This window comes from Ceratotherium simum, chromosome 17, assembly GCF_057802395.1.
Source record: "Ceratotherium simum simum isolate JZ-2026a chromosome 17, ASM5780239v1, whole genome shotgun sequence".
Lineage (NCBI taxonomy): Eukaryota > Metazoa > Chordata > Mammalia > Perissodactyla > Rhinocerotidae > Ceratotherium > Ceratotherium simum.
In genome coordinates, this window is record NC_141916.1 from 19,429,415 (window position 1) to 19,457,144 (window position 27,730).

General features: G+C 36.3%; 2 protein-coding genes across 2 annotated transcripts in view; both read right to left on the reverse strand.

The window, feature by feature from the left end:
* The window catches only part of SPATS2 (spermatogenesis associated serine rich 2), a 62,809-nt gene extending 46,637 nt beyond the window's left edge, over positions 1–16,172 (reverse strand). The window contains 1 exon segment of the mRNA XM_004428985.3: positions 16,041–16,172. Coding sequence (XP_004429042.2) covers positions 16,041–16,065 — 25 coding nt within the window. The 5' untranslated portion in view covers positions 16,066–16,172.
* Positions 16,160–27,730, reverse strand: part of DNAJC22 (DnaJ heat shock protein family (Hsp40) member C22) — an 83,415-nt gene continuing 71,844 nt past the window's right edge. The window contains exon 5 of the transcript XR_015554949.1: positions 16,160–16,304. The gene's annotated coding sequence lies outside the window, so the exon portion shown is untranslated. The remainder of the gene's footprint in view (positions 16,305–27,730) is intronic.

A 27,730-nucleotide genomic window follows, 5' to 3' on the forward strand; every position in this document is an offset into this window, starting at 1 on the left:
AATAATTTGGGGTTTTTATGGAGACTGTGTTAAATCTATAAATCCATTTGGGAGGACAGTTACCATCAAAATATTGAGTCTTCCAATCCATAAAAATGGCATATCTTTCTTTTTTTTTTTTTTTTTTTTTAAAGATTTTATTTATTTATTTTTCCCCCAAAGCCCCAGTACATAGTTGTCTGTCATAGCTGCACATCCTTCTAGTTGCTGTATGTGGGACGCGGCCTCAGCATGGCTGGAGGAGTGGTGCCTCGGTGCGCACCCGGGATCCGAACCCGGGCCGCCGGCAGCGGAGCGCACGCACTTAACCGCTAAGCCACGGGGCCGGCCCTGGCATATCTTTCTATTTAAGTGTTCTTTCATTTCTTTCAATAATACTTCATCACTTTCTGATAGTATAATTACACTGGTTTCACTGAATTTATTTCTATTTCATACTTTTGGTACAATTGTAAATGGCATCTGTTTTTAAATTTCATTTTCTAACCACTTATTGCTGATATAAATAGGCGTGATTACTTCTTGTAGAATGATCTTAAATTCAGTAACATTGTTAAAATGACTAATTCTAATAGTTTAGATTCTTTTGGACTTCCTATGTAGGGGATCTACCAAAATCTTATAGCAAACATAAACATAATGATGAAATGCTGAGAGCTTTTTCTTTGAGACCAGCAAACAAGACAAAGATGCTTGCTTCATTACTTTTTTTTCTCCCAAGTTTTTTAAGGAATAATTGACAAATATAATTGTATATATTTAAAGTATACAACATGGTGATCTGATATACATATACAGTGTGGAATGATTACCAAGATCAAGATAATTAACACATCCATCACCCTCACTTAGTTAATTCTCTTGCTTCATTATTTCTAGTCAACTGGAGGTCCTAGCAACTACAATAAAGCAAGAAAAAGAGAAAATAGTATAAATATTGGAATCCCATTATTCACAGATCATTTTATTTCTTTTCTTCCATATTTTTTGGGGGATTTAATTTACTGTTCTTTTCCTAATTTCTTAGGATAGACACTTAGCTCACTGATTTACAGCCTATCTTCTTTTCTAATATATATATACATTTAAAGCTAAAAAAATTCCCTCTGGGCATGGTTTTGGCTGTATCCTACAAGGCTTTATATATAAATTCCTATTATTGTCCTGTTTAAAATATTCTCTAATTTCCATTTGGATTTCTTTTTTGATCCACCTGTTATTTAGAAGTATATTTCTCAATACTCAAACATTTGGAGATTTTCTGATTATCTTTTGGATAACTAGCTTAAACGCACTGTGGTCAAATAACAATCTGTATGATTTTATTTCTCTAAAAATTTTACCAACTTCTTTCACGGCCCAGTACATGGTTAATTTTTTTAAATGTTCTAGATATACTTTCTAGTGTATCTAGTGTATCTAGTTCTAGATACTCTAGAAAAGTAATAAATATATATATATACACACAGTTGTTGGATATAATGTTCTAAATATGACAATTATGTCACATTTGCTAATCATACCATTCAAATCTTTTATATCCTTATTAATCCCTCATCTGCTTGTTTTATTAGTTACTGAGAGATAACGTGTTAAAATCTCCTACTATGATTATAGATTTGTGTATTTCTTTTTAATTCTGTCAATTTTTGTTTTAAAGTTGTTATTAATTTTCCTGTTAAATCAAACCTTTTATCATTATGAAGTGCCCCTCCTTTATCCCTAAACATGTTTTACTTTGGCTTATACTAATACATCCATATCCAGAACAGTTTTCTTCCATTTAGTCATTAATTCTTTCTCTTTATTGTGGTAAAAAATGCATAACATGAAATTTACCATCTTAACCATTTCTTCTTCTTTTTTTTTTTTTGAGAGAGAGATCAGCCCTGAGCTAACATCCATGCTAATCCTCCTCTTTTTGCTGAGGAAGACCGGCTCTGAGCTAACATCTATTGCTAATCCTTCTCCTTTTTTTCCCCAAAGCCCCAGTAGATAGTTGTATGTCATAGTTGTACATCATTCTAGTTGCTGTATGTGGGACATGGCCACAGCACGGCCGGAGAAGCGGTGCGTTGGTGTGCGCCCAGGATCGGAACCCGGCCGCCAGCAGCGGAGCATGCGCACTTAACCGCTAAGCCACCGGGCCGGCCCCTTAACCATTTCTAAGTGTACAATTCAGTAGCGTTAGGTATATTCACATTGTTGTGCAACCAATCATCAGAATTTTTTCATCTAGCAAAACTAAAACTCTATATCCATTGAACAACGATATCCCCATATCACCCAACCCCTGGCAACCACCATCCTGCTTTCTGTTTCTATGAATTTGACTACTCTAGATACCTCTTATAAGTGGAATCATACAGTAGCAGAATGTCCTCCAAGATCATCCATGTTGTAGCATGTAACAACTGTTCTTTTAATTTAATGGTTTCCGTGCAGATTATAACATCCTTTCTGAACTTGCAAAATTCTAATATTAATTGGCAGTTTTACCCTCTTCCTTGACAAAGCAAGGGAGCTTATGTTCCTCCTAACTTATGGGGCATTGCCATTGTGTATGTTAATTCTCTCTATATTTTTAAATCCTAATAAAACATTCTTATTGTTTTAAACAATCAATATTCATTTAGACTTGCCCACGTACTTGTGGTTTTCATCACTATTCATGCCTTCTTGCATCTCTAACCTTTCAACTGGGTCATCTTTCTTCTGTATTCAGAAGACCTTTAGTACCTTCTTCAGTGGCATTCTGATGGTGTGATGATTTCTGTTTTGGCTTTATTTTTGGTGTTTTGTTGTTGTTTAAAACTGTGTTTATTTCTTCTTCATTCTAGAAAGATATTTTCACTGTATATGATGTATATAGAATTGCAGACTGGCAGTTATATTTATTCAGCCCTTTAAAGACATCATTCCACTGTCTTCCAGCTTCTACTGTTTCTGTTGAGCAGTTAGCTCTAGATCTGACTGATCCTTTCAAGACCGTACATTTTTTTCTCCAGCTGCTTTTAAGATTTTCTGTCTTTGCTCCCTAGAAATTTTACTATGATGTATCTGGGTGTGGATTTCCTTATATTTATTCTGCTTGTGATTTGTTGCATTTCTTGAATCTGTAGCTTAATGGTTTTCATCCATTTTGGAAGGTTACCAACAATATCTTCTCAAATATTCCTCCTTATTCTCTTTGAATTTCCATGCATCAATCTAGTTTGTTCTAACTTATACTGCAGTTCACTAATTCTTTTGAGATGTTACTAATCTGTTTTTAAAACCATACATTAAGTTTTTAGTTTCAATTACTGTATTTTTTAGCTCTAAAATATATATTAAAAATAGTTTTCCAGTTCTCTGTTGAATTTCTCCAAATTGCCTTTATTTCCTTGAACCTTTTAAGAATAGTTATTTTAAATCTGTGTCTGACAACTCCAATATTTGGATCTCCTGTGTATTTGTTCTACTATCTATCGCTTCTTGTTCCATATTGTTATTTTTCATCACCTCATGTTTCTGGTTATTTTTTATTGTGTACTAAACAGTCTATCTAAAAAACTGATGGGGCCAGCCCGGTGGTGCAAGCGGTTAAGTGTGCACGCTCTGCTGCGTCAGCCCGGGGTTCGCCGGTTCGGATCCTGGGCACGCACCGCTTGTCAAGCCATGCTGTGATGGCATCCCATATAAAGTGGAGGAAGATGGGCATGGATGTTAGCCCACGGCTAGTCTTCCTCAGCAAAAAGAAGGATCGGCAGATGTTAGCTCAGGGCCGATCTTCCTCACAAAAATTAATTAATTAATTAATTAAATAAATAAAAAACTGATGGTAAAAGTAATTTGTGAGGATTTCCAGAGAGGATTTGTTTGCTTGTACCAGGGCATCCACATTACCTCAAACCAATTTCAGGTCCTGAAATAATTTGAAGCTAAGTTTCAACTCCTACAAAGGTGAGTCTATTTCCATTTCTCTTGACCACTAGGATTCAGCCTCCTGGGGTCCTATCCTGGAGCAAGGGGATCACGAGTACCCTCTCACACCCCAGACTGCCCTCAACATCAATCATTATCCTCTTGGCTCCAGGAATTTGTCACCATTCAGCTTCTCAGATGCTCTGTCCTCTTTGCTTCATCCAAGTAATTGCCTGCCTGTTATCCCTCCTTCAAAATGTTTACCTTCCTGTCTTTGGTCTAATGGATTCTTGCATGTACCAAACAAACCTTTCTGGACTAATTCTGAAAACAATACACTAGAAAAACTTGGGGGAAAATGTTTTGTGATAGGCACATAAATGAGCATTATGAGAAAAAAAACTTAAACTGGTTCTAAGAATAACTTATTTTTTTAACTTCCCAGGTTGGAAGAATATACCATATTTATTTACCTGTTTCTCACCTTTATATTAGATATTTTATCCCTAAAAGGAAAGGGAAAAGAGAGAAATATGTGGCCAATTATTTCCAGATACTTTTTGTAGAACAATCAGCTAGAGCCTAAAATAAAATTTCCTCTTAATTTCTTTTTTTTTTTTTTAAAGATTTTATTTATTTATTTTTTCCCCCCAAAGCCCCAGTAGATAGTTGTATGTCATAGCTGCACATGCTTCTAGTTGCTGTATGTGGGACTCGGCCTCAGGATGGACGGAGAAGTGGTGCCTCGGTGCACGCCCGGGATCCGAACCCGGGCCACCAGCATCGGAGCACCACGGGGCCGGCCCTTAATTGAATTTCTAAGAAGAGATGAGGACATTAAAGAAGTATTAAGAGTAGGTAAATGACTTTTAACAAAAAGAAACATTGTAGAGAGCAATGGACTAAAAAGCCCAAAGACTTGCTTCAGGTCTGTATTAGTTTCCTATGGTTGCTATAACAAATTACCACACACTTTGTGGCTTCAAACACCGGAAATTTCTTCTCTCATAGTTCTGAAGCCCACAAGTCCAAAATCAGTTTCATTGGGCTGAAATCAAGCTACCGGCAAGGCCACACTCCCTCTGCCTCAAGGAGAGAATCTGTTCCTTGTCTTTCCAACATCTGGTGAGTGTGGGCATTTCTTGGCTTGTGGCCGTATCACTCCAATCTCTGCGCTCATAGTAATAATGCCTCCTCTTCTTCTATCTGAAATCTCCTTCTGCCTCCCTCTTATAAGGGTACTTGTGATTGCATTTAGGGCTCACCTGATGATCCAGGATAATCTCCCCATCTCAAGAGGCTTAATCACATCTGCAAATTCTTTGCCATATAGGTAACATTCATAGGTTCCAGGGATTAGAGCACAGATATCTTGGGAGGGGGGAGCAGCATTATTCAGCCTACCAGAGGTTCTTAGCTCTGTAGTTAATTAAAATTATAAATTAAAATAATTTGTCTTTAGACAGTCTACAATGTACCAAGGTATTAAGCTAGATGGTGGGAAGACAAACAAGAATAAAACCCAGTTACTATCCTAAAAGGTTCAGAGTCTAATAGGAGAAGATAGGCATACAGCGAATGTTTATAGGTATTATCACAGAAATATGCAGCAGATGAAGTGGAAGGTACAAAGAATGAAGAGGTCAGTTAAAGTTTCTTTAAGTTTAAAAATTCTATAACTCTATAAAAACAGTTTGTAGCTCTCGTCTGTAAAAAGAAGTCCTCACATCCAATAGGATAGCTATTTAAATAACAAACAAACAGAAAATAACAAGTGTTGGTGAGGACACGGATAAACTGGAACTCTTGTGCACTGTTGATGGGAATATATAATGGTGCATCTGCTATGAAAAACAAAATGGCAGTTCCTCAAAAATTAAACAGAATTATCATATAGTCCAGCAATTCCACTTCTGTGTATATACCCCAAAGAATTGAAAGCAGGGATTTCAACAGATATTTGTACACCCATGTTCATTGCAGCAACAGTCAGAAGATGGAAACAACTCAAGTGCCCATGTATGGATGAATAGAAAAACAAAATGTGGTACGTACATGTGTGTGTGTGTGTGTGTGTGTGTGTATATATATATACACACACACACAAAATGGAATATTCTTCAGTGCTAAAAAGGAAGAAAATTCCGACACATGCTACAACATGGATGAACTCTGAAGACATTATGCTAAGTGAAATAAGCCAGTCATAAAAGGGCAAATACTATATGATTCTACTTTTAAAAATGAGCTAACTGAGAGTAGTCAAATTCACCGAGACAGAAAGTAGGATGGCGGTTGCCAGGGGCTGGGGTAAGGGAGAATAGGGAGTTATTGTTTAGTGGATACAGAGTTTCAGTTTTACAAGATGAATAAAGTTGGGGAGGGCAGAGGAGAGGAAGAGAGAAACATTTAGGTAGCTCTATATAAGACAAAAAGTAGCAAAGGAATTAAGTGACAGCACAGTACTACAGAATAGAGAAATATTCATGCACGATCAACTATGAAATTCAAGTCAGCTATTTTAATGCTTCAGAGGTTTAAATATCAAATGTGGAGGTGTTTTGTAGCTGAACAGTCTTACAAATGGGAAAAGAGGAAGAGAGAGAACTAAATTTAAATGCAAGATGAAGTCAACAAAAAAAGGTACACTACTTGTGAGTTTGCTCTTATCATTGTAACTTGATGAATATAGTTAGACATCGATAGGCAAACATAGTTTTTATGTCTAGAAATATATTAGCAAACCTGACTGTGAAAAAGAGTCTTTTGTTCCATCCCTGGAGATAGTGACTCAGAATTTTTTTTTTTAAATTTCCAGGATGATTCTGATATAAAGTCAAGTTTGGGAGACAAAGATTACCTGACAAAATCAGGACTTCTAAAACATAAAAAAATTATAATGGTTTGGTCTCATCCTTCTCTAGTCTTTAAAGGCCACTTAGAGAGAAAATTAGGAACAATATAAGATACATTAGTAATTTGTGCGAATCAGAACTAAGCCTATTCCCAACCTCGGGGGCTTTTTTTATCCAGTGCTGGATTCAGAGATCAGTCAGGAAAAGGTAAAAAGTTATGCCTATCTATCCCACCATAAATTCATACCATGAACCTAATAGGTTCTCAAATATTTGCCTTGGGTTCTACTCAAAGGTTCTTGTATCTGTTTCATGATTTTTGACATTTGGATGCCTAACAAACAGCACACATAATCCAACAGTAAAGCCCACATGAGATTTTTGGCAGCAACATTTTTTACCTAATTAACTAGTAAGCCACATGAACCAGTAGGCCACTTAAGGTCTTAAAGACCTGCCCACTGTTTAACTCAGTGCTATTTTAACTCAGTGCTATTCAAACTATCTATGATAAATAATTAGTTGTTGTTTTTTTGTTTTAATTTCTAATCCTTTGAGAACCAATGCTCTTATAAAATACAATAAAACTGGGCTTGAGGGGTAGGGTGGCGTGAAGAGGTTGGCAAGTCCTCTCCTTAAAACACAAGTGGTAAACTGAACAAAACCGTCAAAAAAAAAAAAAAAAATTTCAGAGCTCTGGAAATCAACAAAAGACCCACAACAAATTATTGAGAAATTGCTAGAGGCTTAAGTAAGAACTGGGGAATCTGTAGCCCTCTTGCCTGGGGCTGCTCCCCTTCACCTGTCTCCAGCTCCCTGGAGAACAACTGCTTTACCACGGCAGAAGTAGTCATGAAATCAGCAGTTTTACTGCCAAAGGGGGCTAACTGGAGAGGAGGACAAACCCCCACAGCTCTGTCAGCTAAAGTGGAGAAATCAGTAGGAAATGAGCAGGAAAACTTGCTGCTTTGCTAGCCTGAAGTTGGAGTCTTGGTTGGGTGAGTGGTAAACAAGTAGGAAATTTAACAGGGAAATCCTGGAAATGAAAGCACCATAAAAAAGCTAGATAAGCTCTCTACACATTCCTAGCTAAATGAGAAACTACGCACAGGGGAGAGCCAAGAGGTGGCAGAAAGTAAAAGTCAAAGCAAACTTGAGAACTGTCTGAACACTGAATGTGCTCTTGAACCCACAAAGATCAATCAGCAGAGGATAAAAGCTCATGGGTTTGAGATGTCTGAGCACAACCTCAGTTCAAATCATTGGCTGACCACTAAACATTGCAGACACAGGGACAAACCCTCAAAAGCAAAGCAGAAAAATAAAAATTAGAATTTAAACAATGTGCAGATACATTAGCGACTGTACACCTAGGAGAGGTAGATTCCTCAGTTTAATTCCAGGCTAATTATTTTTAAAATACTCTCAGAAAATTAAATAAGAACCCATAGTTAATATATTATCTAAACTATCCACTTAAAAAAAAAAGGACTGAAAAAAAAGGAAGAGAGAGAGTGACTCATACATAGGAAAAAAACCAAATACCAGTCAATAGAAACTGACTCTGAAAGGGCTCAGTTAATGGACTTAACAAAGACTTCAAAACAGCTAATAAAAATGTATTCAAAGAATTAAAGGAAAATATGGTCACACTGACTCAACAAACAGATAATCTCAATAGGGAAAAAGAAACTATAAAAAAGAACTAAAAAGAAATTCTAAGTGAAAATACAATAAGTAAATGAAAAATTCACTAGGTAGACTTAATAGTAGATCTGAGATGGCAGAAGAAAGCATCAGTGAACTTGAAAAGAGGTCAACAGAAATTAAACCATCTGAAGAGTTGAGGAAAAAAAACTGAAGAAAAATGAACAGAGCCTCAGTCACCCATGGGACCACATCAAGCCTACCAATATACATATCACAGGATTCCCAGCAAGAGAGAAGAGAGAGAAAAGAGCAGGAAAAAAAATTTTGATGAAATAATGGGCAACATTTGATGCAATTCCCAAGAAATCTATACCAAGTTACATCATAATCGAACTGCTAAAGACAAAGAGAAAATCTTGACAGCAACAAAACAAAAATGACTCATCACAAACAGGGTAACAACAATACGACCTATTCAGTGGAATGGCATATTCTGTGCTGAAAGAAAAAAAACTGTCAAAGAAGAATTCTCTATCCAGCAAAACTATCCTTCAAAAATGAAGGTGAGGGGCCGGCCCAGTGGCATAGCGGTTAAGTTTGTGTGCTCCGCTTCGGTAGCCCGGGCTTCACAGGTTCTGATCCCAGGAGTGGACCTACGCACAGCTCGCTCATCAAGCAATGCTGTGTCAGGTGTCCTACATATAAAGTAGAGGAAGATGGGTAGGGATGTTAGCCCAGGGCCAATCTTCCTCAGTAAAAAGAGGAGGATTGGCAATGGATGTTAGCTCAGGGCTAATCTTCCTCACCAAAAAAAAAAAAAAAAGAAGATGAAATAAAGACATTCCAGATTTAAAAAATAAAAACTTTAAGAATCTATTCCTGTCAGACCTGCCCTACAAGAAAAACTAAGGCAAATCTTTCAGGCTGAAAGGAAATAAAACCAGACTGTAATTCAAACACAGAGGAAGGAATTAAGAATACTCAAAATGGTAAATATTTGAGTAAATATAAAAGACTATATATGTATATTTTTTCTCTTTTCTTCTCCAAATTTCTTCAAAAAGCATAATATTGTTTAAAGCAATAATTGTAACACCATCTCGTTGGGGTTATATTATACATCGATGTAATATATGTGAAAATAATAGTACAAAAGAGGGGGAGAGGAAATGAGGCTATACTGGAACAAAGTTACCATATTTTACCAGAATTAAGTCAGTACTAGCCTTAAGTAGCATGTGCTAACTTAAAGATGCATATTGCAATTCTAGAGCAACCACTAATAAAATAACTATTTAAAAACAGCTTGAAAGAAATCAGAGGAATTAAAACAATACACTAAAAATATATGTTTAGGGGCCGGCTCGGTGGCGCAAGCAGTTAGGTGCACGCGCTCCGCTGCGGCGGCCCGGGGTTCACCGGCTGGGATCCCTGGCGCACACCGACGCACTGCTTGTCAAGCCATGCTGTGGCGGTGTCCCATATAAAGTAGAGGAAGATGGACACGGATGTTAGCTCAGGGCCAGTCTTCCTCAGAAAAAAGAAGAGGATTGGCATCAGATGTTAGCTCAGGGCTGATCTTCCTCACAAAAATAAATAAATAAATAAAAATATATGTTTAACACAAAAGAAGGCAATAAAGAATAACAGAGGAACCAAAAAAATGAGACATATAGAAAACAGCAAATGGCAGACATAAACCCAATCATATTGATAATTACATTAAATATGAATGGATTAAATGGTCAAAAGGTAGAGCTGTTAGAGTGGATAAAAAAGAAAGATGCAACTATATGGTGTCTACAAGAGGCAGCCCTTAGATTCAAAATACAAATAGATTGAAAGTAAAAGGATGAAAAATATTCCCTGTAAACGGTAACTATAAGAGGACTGGAATAGCTATATTACTGTCAGAAAAATTAAAACTTTAAAGACAAGAAATATTACTAGAGACAAAGAAGAACATTTCTTAATGATAAGAAAATCAATATATCAGCAAGATATAGCAATTATAAATGTATATACAGTTAATAACAGAGGCCCCAAATATGTGAATTAAAAACTGAAAGAATAGAAAGCAAAAATATACAACTTAACAATTATAGCTGAAGATTTCAATACTTTTCTATTAGTAAATGACAGAACTAAACAGAAATTAGTAAGGATATAGATGACTTGAACATCATGATCACCCATCTTAATCTACTGACATACACAGAACACTCCACCCAACAACACATCAATATGCATTCTTTTTAAGCATACACGGCACATTCTCCAGGACAAATCATATACTAGACAAACACATCATAAGAACGGAAAACTACAGACCAATATCCCTCATGAATATAGGTTTAAAAATTTGTAACAAAATATTAGCAAACAGAAACCAGTAATATAAAAAAAGGATTATACATCATGACCAAGTGGGATTTATACCAGGAATGCAGAATTGGTTTAACATCTGAAAATTAATTAATATAATACTCTATTATTAATAAAGGACAAAACCACACAATCATATCAATAGATCAGGGTTTCATAACTTCAGCAGTACTGACATTTTGGGCCAGGCAATTCTTTGTTGTGGAGGACTGTCCTGTGCACTGCAGGATGTTTACAGCATCCTGGATCTATACCCACCAGATACCAATAGCACCCTGGCCCTAAGTTGTGACAACCAAAAATGTCTCCAGACATTGCCAAATAACCCTCAGGGGGCAAAATCATTCCCGTTTGAGAAACTGAAATAGATGCAGAAAAAAACATTTGACAAAACCCCAACATCCATTCATGTAAAAACTCAGCAAAATGGGAATAGAAAATTCCTCAAACTAATAAAGGGCATCTAGGAAAAACCTACAGCTAACATCATATTTAATGGTGAAATACTAAATGCTCCTCCCCAAGATTGAGAACAAGGCAAAAGACACCTGCTCTCACACTTCTTTGCAACAATGTAATGGAGGTTCAAGCCAAAGCAAAAGGCAAGAAAAAACAAATTACAGTCGCCCAGAATGGAAGAGAAGAGGAAAACCAACTTTATTCATAGAGGACATGATCTTGTATACCGAAAATCTAAGTTATCTACCAAAAAAACGACTTGAACTAATAAGTGAATTTAACAATGATGAAAACCAAATGTCCTATTTACAACAGTATCAAGAAGAATAAATTACTGCGGAATAAACTTAACAAAGAAACTGCAAGACCTGTGCACTTAAATCTGTAAAACATTGCTGAAATTAAGATCTAAATAAATGTAGAGATATAGTAAGTTCATGGACTGGAAGATTCAATACTGTAAAGATGACAGTTCTCCACAAATTGATCTATTGATTCAATGCAATCACTATCAGATTCCAAGCAGATATTTTTGCATGAATTGGCAAGCTGATTCTAAAATTTACATGGAAATGTAAAGGTATCAGGATAGCCAATAAAGTTTTTGGAGAAAAAAAAGTTGGAGGATGCACCCTACCTTACTTATTATACTATATTTTTAAAAACAGATAAACTGGGCTTCATCAAAATTAAAAACTTTCACTCTCTAAAAGACACAATTAAGAAAATGAAAAGATAAGGCCACAGACTGGGAGAATATATTTGCAAATCATGTACCTGATAAAGGACTTGTATCCACAATATATAAAGACTCAATAATAAGACCAACAACACAATTAAAAAATGAGTAAAGAATCTGAATAGACATTTCACCGAAAAAGATACACAAATGGCTAATAATCATATGAGAAGATAGTCAACATTAGTCATTAAGAAAGTACAAATCAAAACCACAATGAGATACCATTACACACCTAGTAAAATAGCTATAATAAAAAAGACTGACCATACCAAGTGTTGGCGAGGATATGGCGCATCCAAAACCCACATATATTGCTGGTGGGATTGTAAAATGGTACAGCCACTTTGGAAAACAGTTTGGCAGTTTCTTGGAAAGTTTAACAATTCAACTCCTAGGTATTTTCCCAAGAGAAACGTAAACATATGTGCACACAAGGACTTGTAAGCAAATGTTCATAATATATAATTATTCATAATAGCCAAAACCAGAAATAATCAAAATGAATAATCAGCTGCTGAATGGATAAACAAAATGTGATAGAAACTGTGATACTGTAATATAATAAGAAATGTGTATTTTGGTCTTCATCCCCAGCTCCTGGCTAGAGCGCCTAAAATCTTTGTAATTTCCTAAGCGATAAAGGTGCTAGGAGCATCTTTTGTTGTAATATGTGGTTTTTGACCCCAGTTCCTGACATAGAGTTCCTAAATCCCTTGGAATTTCCTGAGTGATAGGAGCGTCTTTGGCTAATGAAGCAACTTGGTGGGCTCCTGGATAGTTTCAGGATGGGGACTGGTCACCAGAAAGTCAAGCCATGATTAGAAGCTTGGAACTTTCAGCCCCAACCCCATCCTCCAAGGAGGGGAGAGGAGCCAGAGATAAGAGTTATTACTCGATCATGCCTACATGATAAAGCCTCAAGGTTCAGGGAGCTTCTGGGATGGTGAACACATCCATGTGCTGGGAGGGTGGCATACCCCAACTTCATGGGGACAGAAGCTCCTGTGCTTGGGACCCTTCCAGATCTCACCCTATATACCTCTCCATCTGGCTGTTCATCTGTATCCTTTATCATATCCTTTATTATATAATAAAGCAGTAAATGTAAGTGTTTCCCTGAGTTTCGTGAGTGTTACAAATAATTGAACCTGAGGAAGGGGTCGTGGAAACGGCCCATTTGCCGCCATGTCAGACAGAAGTGTGGATAACCTGGGGACCCACTACTTGATACTGGCGTCTGAAGTGGGGGCAGTCTTTTGGGACTGAGGCCTTAACCTATGGTGTCTGATGCTACGTCTGGGCACACAGTGTCAGAATTGAGTTGAACTGTAGGACTCTCAGCTGGTATCAGTGACTTAGCCGGTGTGGGAAAAACATTCACACATCTGGTCACAGAACGTTATGACTGGTAGAGCGCAAAAGAAACAGAGTTTCCCTTTTATAACCTTAGTACTACTCAGTAGTAAAAAGGAGCAAAGTACTGATACATTCAACAACATTGGTGAACATCAAAAACAATGCACTACCTAAAAGAAGGCAGACACAAAAACTATATTGTATTAATCTGTTTATATGAAATTTCTAGAAAAGGCAAAACCAAAGAGACAAAAAGTAGACCAGTGTTTGCCTGGGGCTGGAGTTGGGAGCAGGAATTGATTGTAAACAGGTAAGAGAAAACTTATTGGGGTGAGGAAAGCGTTTTAAAACAAGATTGTGATGTTGGTTGCAAAACTGCATAAATTTACTGAAGATAATCAAAGTGTACATTTATAAGAGGCAAATTTTATGGTATTTAAATTAAACCTCAAGAAAACTATTTTGAAAAGGGCTTGGATGTTTCAGCACTGTCAAATTGCTATAAAAGTGTTTCTAAACACTCTCCATTTCTAAATATTTCTCCAGTCACAGACAGGCACTGGTCCCTGGATCACACTCGAAGAAGCACTGATCTAACTGACTTGTGCAAGGTGTTGGCTAAACGGCTTGGAGCAATCAACAGTTGTAATTGAAATTGACCTTAATATAATTTAAGCCATTCAAGTTTAACTCCACTAAATATTTCATTAAATAAGACATTCACAAGTATTACTGACACAAGGAAAATATGGAATCATGGTCTATTGTGGAATAAAAACTAAACTTATTACAAAATGACACCTTGTAAATGACTTGTCACTAGAAAACAAAAGCTACGATAGTACCTCTCCTTTTAATGTATTATAACTAAGTTGAAAAAATCAGTATAATTATTCGTACTAATGAAACCCATAACAATGAAATTTTAAATATATAAATGAATAAAGATAGAATTTTATAAGCATTTTGTACTTCTTTGGTCCAAATATCAGGCACGATTATATGTACAGATTTGTTTCGGAGAAAATCCTAACAACATATAAGCTTTTATTTCCAACTAGGTGTAAATCGAGGCTATATTCAATCAAAATTTGTTAGCACTTAATGCCTATGATATGGTCTAAAATTTCAATTCATTTTATAGTAATTAGATACCGGGCCGGCCCCTCGGCTTAGCGGTTAAGTGCGCGCGGTCTGCTGCTGGCGACCCGGGTTCGGATCCCGGGCGTGCAGCGACGCACCACTTGTCCGGCCATGCTGAGGCCGCGTCCCACGTACAGCAACTGGAAGGATGTGCAACTATGACATACAACTATCTACTGGGGCTTTGGGGGGAAAAAATAAATAAATAAAATTTATAGTAATTAGATACCAATTACGAAAAGCAGTAATACTTTTTTACAGCTCTGGCAAAACACAGACATGAAATAAAGAATCTAGTTTTAAAAAGGTCAAAGCAATCTGCTTATAAATGCTAAACTTTTCAGATGAAATTATTTTATTTTAAAGCCTGGAATTCTATTTTTACTGTAGTATTTCTCATTTGCAAGAGGAAAACAGATACTCAATGTTTCAGGTATAACTGGGAAAAAAGCAAACAATTACGATGATTAAGAAGAAACAAACTTGGGTTATAAAAACTTTTCAGTTGATAAATCTCATTGCATAGAACAGTTCAACCTCTTTAGTAATCTAACCATTCCTTAGAACTCAGATTTTCTTTATATAGATATACTAAACAATGAAACTACAGCTTTTAAAACCACAAGCAGCTCTGGTATATTATTTTCTTATAATGAGGTTTTTGAAGTGCCAAGTCAAAATTAAGCTTAAAAGCATTTCCTTCATATTAAACACAGGAGACCTGGATCTATAGTTTTGTTTTGAAGTAAAGAACATTAACTTTAAATTGAAAATTAAATTGAATGACGGGGAAAACCCATGATCGCTATGGTCATTTTTTTAACAAATATATTCCAGTCATGGATGTATAATAGTTCTAGCACTATATTTATCCCTTTGCAGTTTTGCAGCTATTCTAGGAAAGTTGAAAAAGTGAGATCATAGAATCTTTGTTGTCCTTCCCCTCCTTATAACTATTCTTGATATTTTTTGACTCTTTGCTCCCTATATTTTACTTTAGACAAGAAGCAAGAGTAATAATCCCGGAAGGAAAGCTAAATAAAGAATCAAAAACTGGAAGCACTTACTCTTGCTTCATTTCCTGTCTCCAATGAAAGGTCAATTCACAGGACAGAGAACATCCTGCAGTTAAGTTATCTCCTCCACTCCCCCTAACATATGTTTACTCCCCAGAAAGTACATTTTCAAGATGCATTTGGCTTTCTTATAAGTATATTCCAATTTAATAGGTTTATAAGAGTATAAAAGCAATTGTTATATGAATTAATTCCCAAACTAGTAACACACAAAGCTATAATCTAATATCCACAAATACTTGGTTAAAGAGACAAAAGATAAACTTGTGACTGTTCTGTACTCTTCTAAAATTAACTGCAGTCATGACAAAAAGATAAGTTATAACTATCAGCAGTAGTGCATTGGGTGAGGGAAAGTATAACCATTCAAAACACATTCAGAGAACATTTTTTAAATATGTAGATATAAATGGTGATCACTACTCCACAACCATGCTTTTAACAATTTATACCCACATGTAATCTTACCCTTCTGGTTCTGTTTCCTAGACATTGCAGTTTCTTTGATCTCAAAAAATACAAAAGAAAAGTATTCTTTTGCGTTATCCGGGTCTGACTGTAGTTATCTCTGATTTAAAAGCAGGCAACAGAAGTCTATAGTTCGAGGTGGTAAATACAAAATCCTGGTTACTTGAAACTCTGCTCACTGTTGATCTCCTTTCCTTCTCTTGTATCAACTTCTTGTCAGGAAATATCATTGCAGACATTCATGTCTCTTTTTCCAGGGAGATGCTGGAGGGAAAAACACACAAACATTCACTATTACAGTAATAGCTACCTGAACAAAATTTCTAAGAGATATCCACAGGTTTTATTTTGTATTTTTTCTAAACAAAACTAGCTATTAAAAGAAAAGTACTCTAGAAAGAATGTAGCTGTAAAAAGCAATCTTTTTCTCCTTAAGAAACTTTAATCATAAAATCAAACCATCTTTTTATTTTTAGTTCAGAAAGCATGTTTTCTTAGTCTTATCTTTTGTACCTATTCTAAATATCTTATCCCCATCTCTGCTTCACAAACTAAAATATGACCTCTTATCACTCCCTAAGATCTTTCTCACCACCTGCTTTTCCTGCCCAAATCAAGGGTCTTTTAAGGAAAACTGAAACATCAAAATTTGAATTAGTCAATACTGCAGGAAGCTTCTATAAGTTGTAAAGATACAAATACTACTTTTTATATATTACTAAACTTTTAAAAATACATGCCCAAGATTTCAGGGTAGAGAAAGCATGATGAGGATCACAGAACTGTTATACCTGAACACCTGATAGGAAAAATATTTTACAAAACACAACCAAAGAAGGAAATGAGAGTAACCTTATACAAAATACTTCCCAAAGTGGAAGGAGGAGAATGAAGAAATGAGTAGATAGCCCTGGGAAAGTTAAAAAAAAAAAAAAAAATCCACCAAGAGTTAGAGCCTCCATGGATATAGAGACTGGACAGGCAGGGGGTGGGCGAAATGGGTAAAAAGGGTCAAAAGGTTCAAAGGTTCAAATTTCCAGTTGTAAAATGAGTAAGTCATGAGGATGTAATATATGGCATGGTGACTATAGTTAATAATACTGTTTTGCATATTTGAAAGTAGCCAGGTGAGTGTATTTTGAAAGTTTTCATCACAAGAAAAAAAATTTTGTATGGTGACAGATGTTAACTGGATTTATGGTGGTGATCATTTTAGAATATATACAAATATCAAATCATTACGTTGTATATTTGAAAATAATATAATGTTATGTTAATTACACCTCAATAAAAAGAAGTAAGAGCCTCTACAAAACAATATGGGACCTCAGGAAAGACAGGCTGAACCTCCGGGCTTACTATCTTCCATTCTGCCAATTGGGAGAACCAGCCAAAGTCCATGGAAATACATGGAATTTACCACTGGATAGAGAGGGCCTGATAGAAAACATTTTATGAGAGTTTAGAAGAAAGAACAGAATTCAGATCTACAAAAAAGGATTAAACTCGTCAATGTCAAGCTCTTCTCTACCCTCACATCCTTAGCTTAAAGAAAAGATGATGAAAGCAATGATCAACAACTAACCATAGTTGATGACAAGATTGGGTGGGGATAGGCCCCAAATAAGGTGGGAAACATATCCAGGCTATTTCATCTATACTCTGAAACCACAAACAAAAGGTGTAAACACAGCTGGTGAAGAAGATAAATAAAAATGACACAGCAACTGTCAAATCTCCTATAACAAAAGAGAGAGACAATAAGAAAGAAGAAATTACCGTGCAGCAGATGAAGAACTCAATCTGGAAAACATAATCCCCAAAACCAAAAGCAGATTCTCCCTTGAATATTTATTTGAGTACTTCAAATAAGAATTTGGATCCAATAAAATAAGAGCTACAAAATAAATGATAAAAACAGAATGAAAAGAAAGCAGAAACTTAAAAACAGAATAGATATAGATGAAAAAACTGAGCAGATGGGCCAGCCCTGGTGGCCTACTGGTTAAGTTTGACATGCTCTGCTTCAGTGGCGTGGGTTTGGTTCCTAGGCACGGACCTACACCACTCTTCTAACAGTGGCCATGCTGTGATGGTGGCTCACATGCAAGGTAGAGGAAGATTAGTGACAGATGTTAGCTCAGGGCGCATCTTCCTCAGCCAAAAAAAAAAAAAAAAAAAACCTGAGAGGATATTAGCAGCTACATACCAGGGAGAAAGATTCCACAGATTTAATCCAGGCAAGTTGCTTAAAAAAACAACAACAATAACAAAGCAACAACAACCCTTAGAAGGAGGAAAAAATCAGAATCCAAAGTTGCTACAATATATTATCTAAAATGTTTAGTCTCAACAAAAATTTATGAGACATGAAAAGATGCAGGAAAGAATGACCCAAACTCAGGAGGGAAAAAAACCTCACAGAATTGAAAACGTCCCTGAGTAGGTCTAAATGCCAGACTTAGCAAACAAATACTTCAAATTGCTTTAAAGGACTAAAGAAAAATATGAGGACAATGCCTCAAACAAATAGAAAATCTCAACAAAAAGATAGAAATCATAAAAAGAGCTAAATAGAAATCCTAGAATTGAATACTGAAATAGAAGGAAAAATATCAAAAAATTTGAAGAGGGGCCAGCCCAGTGGCGCAGCGGTTAAGTGTGCATGCTCCACTTCAGCAGCCCGAAGGTTTGCAGGTTCGGATCCGGGGTGCACACGGACACACCACTTGTCAAGCCATGCTGTGGTGGTGTCCCATATGAACTAGAGGAAGATGGGCATGGATGTTAGCCCAGGGTGGGTCTTCCTCGGAAAAAAGAGAAGGATTGGCATGGATGTTAGCTCAGGGCTGATCTTCCTCACAAAAAAAAAAAAAAAAAACTTGAAGAAGAGTAATAGAAATTATCTAACCTAAGAGAGAAAAGAATAAAAAAACAAAACAGAGCCTCAGCGACCTAAGGAACAACGTCAAGTGTACCAACATACATGAATTAAGAGTTCCAGAAGTGGAGAGAGAGAAAGGACAGAAATAATGACCAAAAACGATACAAACTGATATTTTTTAAAAACTGATCTACATAGTCAAGAAGCTCAATGAATCACAACTACAATAAACACAAAGAGATCCATACCTAGACATACAGTAAAACTGATGGAAGCCCAAAACAGAAAATCTCGAAAGCAGCAAAAAAACCCCACAACTCATCATTTATAGGGAAGCAACAATATAACTACTGACTAACTTCTCATCAGGAACAAAGGAGGCCAGAAGGCAGTGAAATGACATATTCAAAATGCTGAAAGAAAAAACTGTCAACCAAGAATTCTATATCCAGCAAATCTTTCAAAAATGAAGGTGAAATAAAGACATTCCCAATGACTTAGAGAATCCATTGCTAGCAAATCTGACTTGCAAGAAATAATAAAGAAAGTCTTTTAGACTGAAAGGAAATGACACCAGATGGTAACTTGAATCTACACAAAGAAATGAAATGAAAAGCACTGGAAAAAGTAAATATATGGATAAATTTAAAGAGTTGTATAAATATAAGTTTTTTACTTTCTTCTCTTAAATTCTTTAAAAGACAAGATTGTTTTAAGCAGTAATAATAATACTGTATTGTTGGGTTTATAACAAATATAGATGTAATACATATGACAACAATTGCACAAAGGAGGGGGAAAGAAAAGTTATCTAATAGAAGTAAATTAGTTTCATTCTAAACTACTTTAGAATGAATCTAAAGTAGACTGTGATAAGTTAAGACGCATTTTATAATGTCCAGAGCAAGCACTAAGAAAATAACTATCTGGAATCTTTTGCATTTTAAATTATCTGGTAATTAAATTATTACCAGATTATTTCCACCTTGCCACTTGGCAGGTAGGCCACTGTTTCTTTTCACAGCATTAATGAACCCATTCACTTTTTCTCCATGTAATTAAAACTGTGAGTTACAGATCACATTCTTAAAGTGGCTTAGCATACAGCCAACTCATGATTTATTAATAAAATATTTGACATCAGGTATTTCTCTTTGAAAAATAATGTTGAGTTTCTACTGAGTTTTCCTCCTATTGTTGTGAGAGTAGTGACTTTGTTCTTTTTATTTTTTTATTTTTTAAAGATTTTATTTATTTATTTTTTCCCCCCAAAGCCCCAGTAGATAGTTGTATGTCATAGCTGCACATCCTTCTAGTTGTGTATGTGGGACGCGGCCTCAGCATGGCCGGAGAAGCGGTGCGTCAGTGCGCGCCCGGGATCTGAACCCGGGCTGCCAGCAGCGGAGTGCGTGCACTTAACTGCTAAGCCACGGGGCCGGCCCTCTTTTTATTTTTTTGGAGAAGAAATACAGACTCATAAAGGTTATACAGCGTCCAGGGTGGTGTTTCATTCTTAACGTTCTTAAAGTCTGGAGACTTAAAGGGCAGCTGATATTTAAAAAAAAGAAAAAGAAAAAGAAAATTACTCAAAAAATAGTAAAAACAAAAGACAACAGCACAGTGAAATAATTAAAATCATACACTAAAAAAATTTCCATTTAACACAAAATAAGGCAGTTAGGGAGGAACAAGGAAACAGAAAAGACATGAGACGTACAAAAAACAAATACCAAAATAGCAGAGGTAAATCTAACTATATAAAAATTACACTAAATATGAATGGATTAAAGACTCCACTCAAAAAAAACAGAAATTGTCATACTGAAAGGAAAAGAAAGACACAACTATATGCTGTCTACGTGAGACACACTGTAGATTCACAAAGAGACTGAAAGTAAAAGGATGGAAAAAGGTGTATCAAGCAAATAGTAACAGTAAGAGAGCTTAACGTCAGACAAAACAGACTTCAAGACAAAAAACAGGGCCCGCCCTGTGGCTTAGCAGTTAAGTGCGCGCTCCGCTACTGGCAGCCCGGGTTCGGATCCCGGGCGCGCACCAACACACCACTTCTCCGGCCATGCTGAGGCCGCATCCCACATACAGCAACTAGAAGCATGTGCAACTAAGACATACAACTATTTACTGGGGCTTTGGGGAAAAAAAAGGAGGAGGATTGGCAATAGACGTTAGCTCAGAGCCCGTCTTCCTCAGCAAAAAGAGGAGGATTAGCACGGGTGTTAGCTCAGGGCTGATCTTCCTCACAAATAAAAAAAAAAAAAAGACAAAAAATATTACCAGAGACAGAGATATATCATTAGCATAAAAAGGTGATGACATCAGGAACATGTAACAATTATAAATGCATACTGACCTAACAAAAGAGACCTAAAATACATGGAGCAAAAATAGACAGAACTGAAAGAATAGACAATTCAACAATAATAGTTGAAGATTTCAATACTCGACTCTCAATAATCGATTAAAAACCCCGACAGAAAACAAGAAGAATACTCTATCCAACAAGAAAAGAATACACATTGTTTTCAAACACACATGGAACATTCTCCAGAACAGATCACATACTAGGTCAAAGGTCAGCAAAGCATGGCCCAAGGGCCAAATCTGGCCCCACTGTCTGTTTTTATAAATAGTTTTATTCTAACACATTCATGCTCATTGGTTTATGTATTGCATATGGCTCCTTTTGCACTACAACAGCAGAGATGAGTAGCTGCAACAGACCATATGGCCCATAAAGCCTAAAATATTTACTATATGGCTCTTTACAGAAAAGGTTTGTCAAATCCTGTGACAAGCCACAAGAAATCTTTAACACATTTAAAAGGACTGAAATAATAGAAAATAGGTTCTCTAGCAACAGAATTAGATTAAAAATCTAGAGCAGAAAGAAGTCTAGGAAATCTCCAAATATTTCAAAATTAAACTGCATACTTCTAAGTAATCCATAGACCAAAGAATAAAATTGTAAATGAAATTAGAAAATATTTTGAACTGAAAGAAAATGAAACCACAACATATCAAAATTTATGGGATTTAAAGCAATGCTTAAAACACCAATAATACAAAAGAAGGTCTTAAATCCATAGCTTAAGCTTTCAATTTAAGAAATTAGAAAAAGAGCCAACTAAACTAAAGCAAGTAGAAGGAGGAAATATTACAGTTAGAGCAGAATCAATGAAAGAGAAAAGAGAAACATTAGAGAAAAACAATAAAACCAAAAGTTGATCTTTTAAAAAGATCAACCAAATTGACAAACTTTTAGGTAGATTGGCCAGAATAAAAAAGAGAAGATACAAATTAACAAAATCAGAAATAAAAGAATGGACATCATTACAGACCCTACTAAAATTAAAGGGATTATGAAGAAATACTATGAACAACTTTATGCCAACAAATTTGACAACTTCAATGAAATGGCCAAGCATAAATTACCAAGATTGACTAAAGAAGAAATGGAAAAATCTCAATAGACCTATATCAAATAAAGAAATCGAATTAGTAATTAAAAATCTTCCTACAAAAAAAAGCACAAGGCCAGATAGCTTCTATCAAATAGTTTAAGAAATAACATCAATTCTTCACAAACTCTTTTATAAAACAGAAGAAAGAACACTCCCTAAATAATTCTATGAGGCCTATTAATAGGCAGAATTCTAAAGATATTTCCTCAAGATTCCTGTTCCTTAGTTATTCCATCAAATATAATCTAGGTATTGCTGTGAAGGGACTCTGCAGTTGTAATTAAGGTTACAGATTTTAAAATAAGGAAATGAGCCTGGATTATCTGGCTGGGCCCAAACTAAAAGCATGAGCCCTTAAAAGGGGAGAAATTTCTCTGGGGTTGGAGTTCAGAAAAGATACATCTCAGAAACGTGACAGAAGGGAAAGTCAGGGAGATCTGAAGTGTGAGAAGAACCTGACCTGCCATTACTGACTTTGAAGGGGACCATGAGGCAGGAAATGCAGGTGGCCTCAAGAGCTCAGAATGACCATGGGGTGGGAGTGGGGGTGCCTAGCCAGTAAGGAAACAGGAACTTCAGTCCTACAATCACATGGAATTGAATTCTGCCAACTGCCTGAAAAAAAAAGTCATCTTCTCAGGGAAGCCTTCTCTGACCATCCTAACTAAAACAGCAGCCCCTGACACTCCCATTCCCTTACCCTGTTCTACTTTTTCCCACAGCACTTATTATTACCTAGCATATAAATCATTCTTTTCCCCCAACAGAATGTAAACTTCTTCAAGACAGCAACTTTGACTATCTTGATCATTCTTGTATCTCTGGACCTAGAACTATACCTGGCACATAGCAGATATGCAGTAAATCTGTTGGCTGACTGACTGACTGAAGAGTACCCCTGACCATGGCGGTTCATGGGCAAGTCCACTTTGTAATTAACAGTTCATTAAGCTATAGACTTAGAATGTGTGCATTTTCCTGTATCATTTATTTATTTTTTTTTGTGAGGAGGATCAGCCCTGAGCTAACATCCATGCCAACCCTCCTCTTTTTGCTGAGGAAGACCAGCCCTGAGCTAACATCTATTGCCAATCCTCCTCCTTTTTCTCCCCAAAGCCCCAGTAGATAGTTGTATGTCATAGTTGCCCATCCTTCCAGTTGCTGTATGTAGGACGCGGCCTCAGCATGGCCAGACAAGTGGTGCGCCAGTGCGCGGCCAAGATCCGAACCCGGGCCACCAGTAGCAGAGCGTGCGCACTTAACCACTAAGCCACGGGGCCAGCCCTCCTATATTATTATATTAAAAAGTTTATTTTAAAAAGAGATTCAACATTATTATTACTCATCAGAGAAATGCAAAATAAAAATTACACACACGCTGGAATGGTTAAAATTAAAAAACAGACAATACTAAGTTTGGTGAGGATATGGACCAACTAGAATTCTCATATAATGCTGGTGGGAAGGAAGAATGGCACAACCACTTTGGAAAACTGTCTGGAATTTGCTAACCAATTTAAATATATGCCTACCCTATGACCTAGCAATTTCACTCCTGGGCATATACCCAAAAGAAATAAGTATATATGTCTACAAACAAGAACATTAACAGCAGCTTTATTCACAATAGCTCCAATCTGGAAAAAGAGAATGGATAAATTGTGGTATAGTAATAAAACAGAATACTACTCAGCAATAAAAAAAAGAATAAACCACTGCTACATACAACAACACAGATATATCTCATAGGCATTATGTTAAGCAAACAAGCAAGACCCAAAGAGTATATGTTGTATGGTTCTATTTATATGAAGCACAAGAACAGGCAAAAATAATAGCCGGTCATAGAAGTCAGAATAATGGTTACCTCTGGAGGGAGGGCGTCCCTTTGGAATGAACATGAGGGAACTTTCTGAGGAGAAAAATGTTTTATATCTTGAGCTGGGTGGTACTTACATGGGTGCATACATATGTAAAAATTCATTGAGCTACACTCTTAAGATTTGTGCATTTTACTGTACAAAAATAAAACAAAAACTTTTCAAAATTTTTCTGTAAAAACTAGGGGAAAAAACCCAAAGAATACTTTTTAAAAAAATTTTGTTTATTGCAGTAACATTGGTTTATAACATTGTATAAATTTCAGGTGTACATCATTATACTTCTATTTCTGCATAGATTACATCATGTTCACCACCCAAATACTAATTACAACCCATCACCACACACGTGCGGAGTTATCCCTTTCACCCTCCTCCCTCCCCCCTTCCCCTCTGGTAACCACCAATCCAATCTCTGTCTCTATGTGTTTGTTTATTGTTGTTATTATCTACTACTTAATGAAGGAAATCATACGGTATTAGACCTTCTCCCTCTGACTTATTTCACTTTGCATAATACCCTCAATGTCCATCCATGTTGTCACAAATGGCTGGATTTCATCGTTTCTTATGGCTGAGTAGTATTCCATCGTGTATATATACCACATCTTCTTTATCCATTTGTCCCTTGATGGGCACTTAGGTTGCTTCCAAGTCTTGGCTATTGTGAATAACACTGCAATGAACACAGGGGTGCATGTATCTTTATGCACTTGTGTTTTCAAGTTCTTTGGATAAATACCCAGCAGTGGGATAGCTGGATCATATGGTAGTTCTATCCTTGACTTTTTGAGGAATCTCCATACTGTTTTCCATAGTGGCTGCACCAGTTTGCACTCCCACCAGCAGTGTATGAGAGTTCCCTTCTCTCCACATCCTCTCCAACACATGTTGTTTCCTGTCTTGTTAATTATAGCCATTCTGACGGGCGTGAGGTGATATCTCATTGTAGTTTTGATTTGCATTTCCCTGATAGTTAATGATGTCGAACATCTTTTCACGTGTCTGTTGGCCATCTGTACATCTTCTTTGGAGAAATGTCTGTTCAGGTCTTTTGCCCATCCCCCCCCCCAAAGCCCCAGTAGATAGTTGTATGTCATAGCTGCACATCCTTCTAGATGCTGTATGTGGCACGCGGCCTCAGCATGGCCAGAGAAGCGGTGCGTCGGTGCGCCCCCGGGATCCGAACCCAGGCCGCCAGCAGCGGAGCGCGAGCACTTAACCACTAAGCCACAGGGCCAGCCCTTTTGCCCATTTTAAAATTGGATTGGTAGTTTTTTTGTTGTTGAGATGCATGAGTGTTTTATATATTTTGGAGATTAAGCCCTTATCAGATGTATGGTTTGCAAATATCTTCTCCCAATTGTTAGGCTGTCTTTTCGTTTTGTTGATGGTTTCCTTTGCTGTGCAGAAGCTTTTTAGTTTGATGTAGTCCCATTTGTTTATTTTTTCTATTGTTTCTCTTGCCCGGTCAGACGTGGTGCTTGAAAATATGTCGCTAAGACCGATGTCGAAGAGCGTACTGCCTATGTTTTCTTCTAGAAGTTTCATAGTTTCAGGTCTTACAATCAAGTCTTTAATCCATTTGGAGTTAATTTTTGTGTATGGTGTAAGGTAAGGGTCTACTTTCATTTTTTTGCATATGGCTATCCAGTTTTCCCAACACCATTTGTTGAAGAGACTTTCTTTTCTCCATTGTATGTTCTTGGCTCTTTTGTCAAAGATTAGCTGTCCATAGATGTGTGGGCCAAAGAATACTCTTGACCAAGCTAGTCACTTACACATAAGGAACCATTCAGTCAAGCATTCTTCCAAAATGAGAACAAAAGGTATGTAATATCACATTGTATTAATTAAAGTTTGAAATGTGGGACAACTAGTAATCAATAATGGATGGATGTATTGAAGAGAAAATGAAAATGATTCGATCTGGATGTTTGTATTAATATATTGCTTCTTATTAAATAGTAAAGCAAATTCAAAATGGTCAGTCTTGGTTTAGCTACCTCTGTGAGCTAGAGCTTAAAGCTAAGAAAACCAACGAACCAGATTCCATCTTCAGGTAGTTTTGCTCTAAAGAAGTCCATGGTCACAGACTACACCCCTAGTACCAGCTATGCAAACATATGCCGCTGGGTTCTAGGCACCCTGAGCTAGAGGGTACAGCTCAGTGACTCTCAAGGTTGGGAAATGGGAAGAGGATGGACATGTACAGCTTTAAAACCTATTACTTTGACTTATCATTAATTGTTATATTTATTTTTCATTTCAAATCACAACAAAAAAGGGCATAAAGTTTTTATATTTATCAGAACAGGAACATGGGTTAAAAAGGGATGAGAAATAGAGACAGAAAGTAGAACAGAGGTTACCAGAAACTAGGGAAGAGAAGGAAAGGGAGAGTTATTATTTAATAGGTACAAAGTCTTTGTTGGGAATGATGAAAAAATTTCGCTATAGATAGTGGTGATGGTTACACAACAATGTAAATGTATTTAATGCCACTGATTTGTACAATTACGAATGGTTGAAATGATCAATATTATGTTATGTATATATATCTTTTATTTCAGAAATAGACCTCAAATAGCCAAAACAATCTTGAAAAGAAGAACAAAGTTGGAGGCCTCACACTTCCTGATTTCAAAACATATTACAAAGCTACAATAATCAAAAGTGTGGTATTGGCATAAAAACAGACATTTAGACCAATGGAATAGAATAGAGAGCCCAGATATAAACTCTCTCATATACGGTCAAATGATTTTTGACAAAGGTACCAAGATCATTCAATGGGGAAAGGACAGTCTTCAACAAATGGTGCTGGGAAAACTGGATATCCACATACAAAAGAATGAAGTTGGACCATATTGAAAAATTAATTCAAAATGGATTAAAGAGCTAAATACAAGACCAAAACTCCTAGGAGAAAACATAGAAGGAAAGCTTCATGACATTGAATTTGGCAACGATTTCTTGGATGTGACACCAAAAGCATAGTCAACAAAAGCAAAAATAGACAAATGGGACTACATCAAACTTAAAAACTTCTGTACATCAGAAGAAATAATCAATAGAGTGAAAAGGCAGCTTATGGAATGGGAGAAAATATTTGCAAATCATATATATGATAAGGGGTTAATATCCAGAATATATAAAGAACTCTTACAACTGAACAGCAAAAAAATGAGTAACCCAATTTTAAAATGGGCAAAAGACTTGCATAGATATTTCTCCAAAAAAGATATACAAATGGCCAACAAGCATAAGAAAAGATAAAACTTATCACTCATCACTTATTCTCTTGATTTGTAGAGAAATACAAATCAAAACCACAAGGAAATATCACCTCACACCCATTAGGATGGCTGCTACCAAAAAAAAAACCAACAAAAACAAAAACCAGATTATAAGTATTGGCGAGAATATGGAGAAATTGGAACC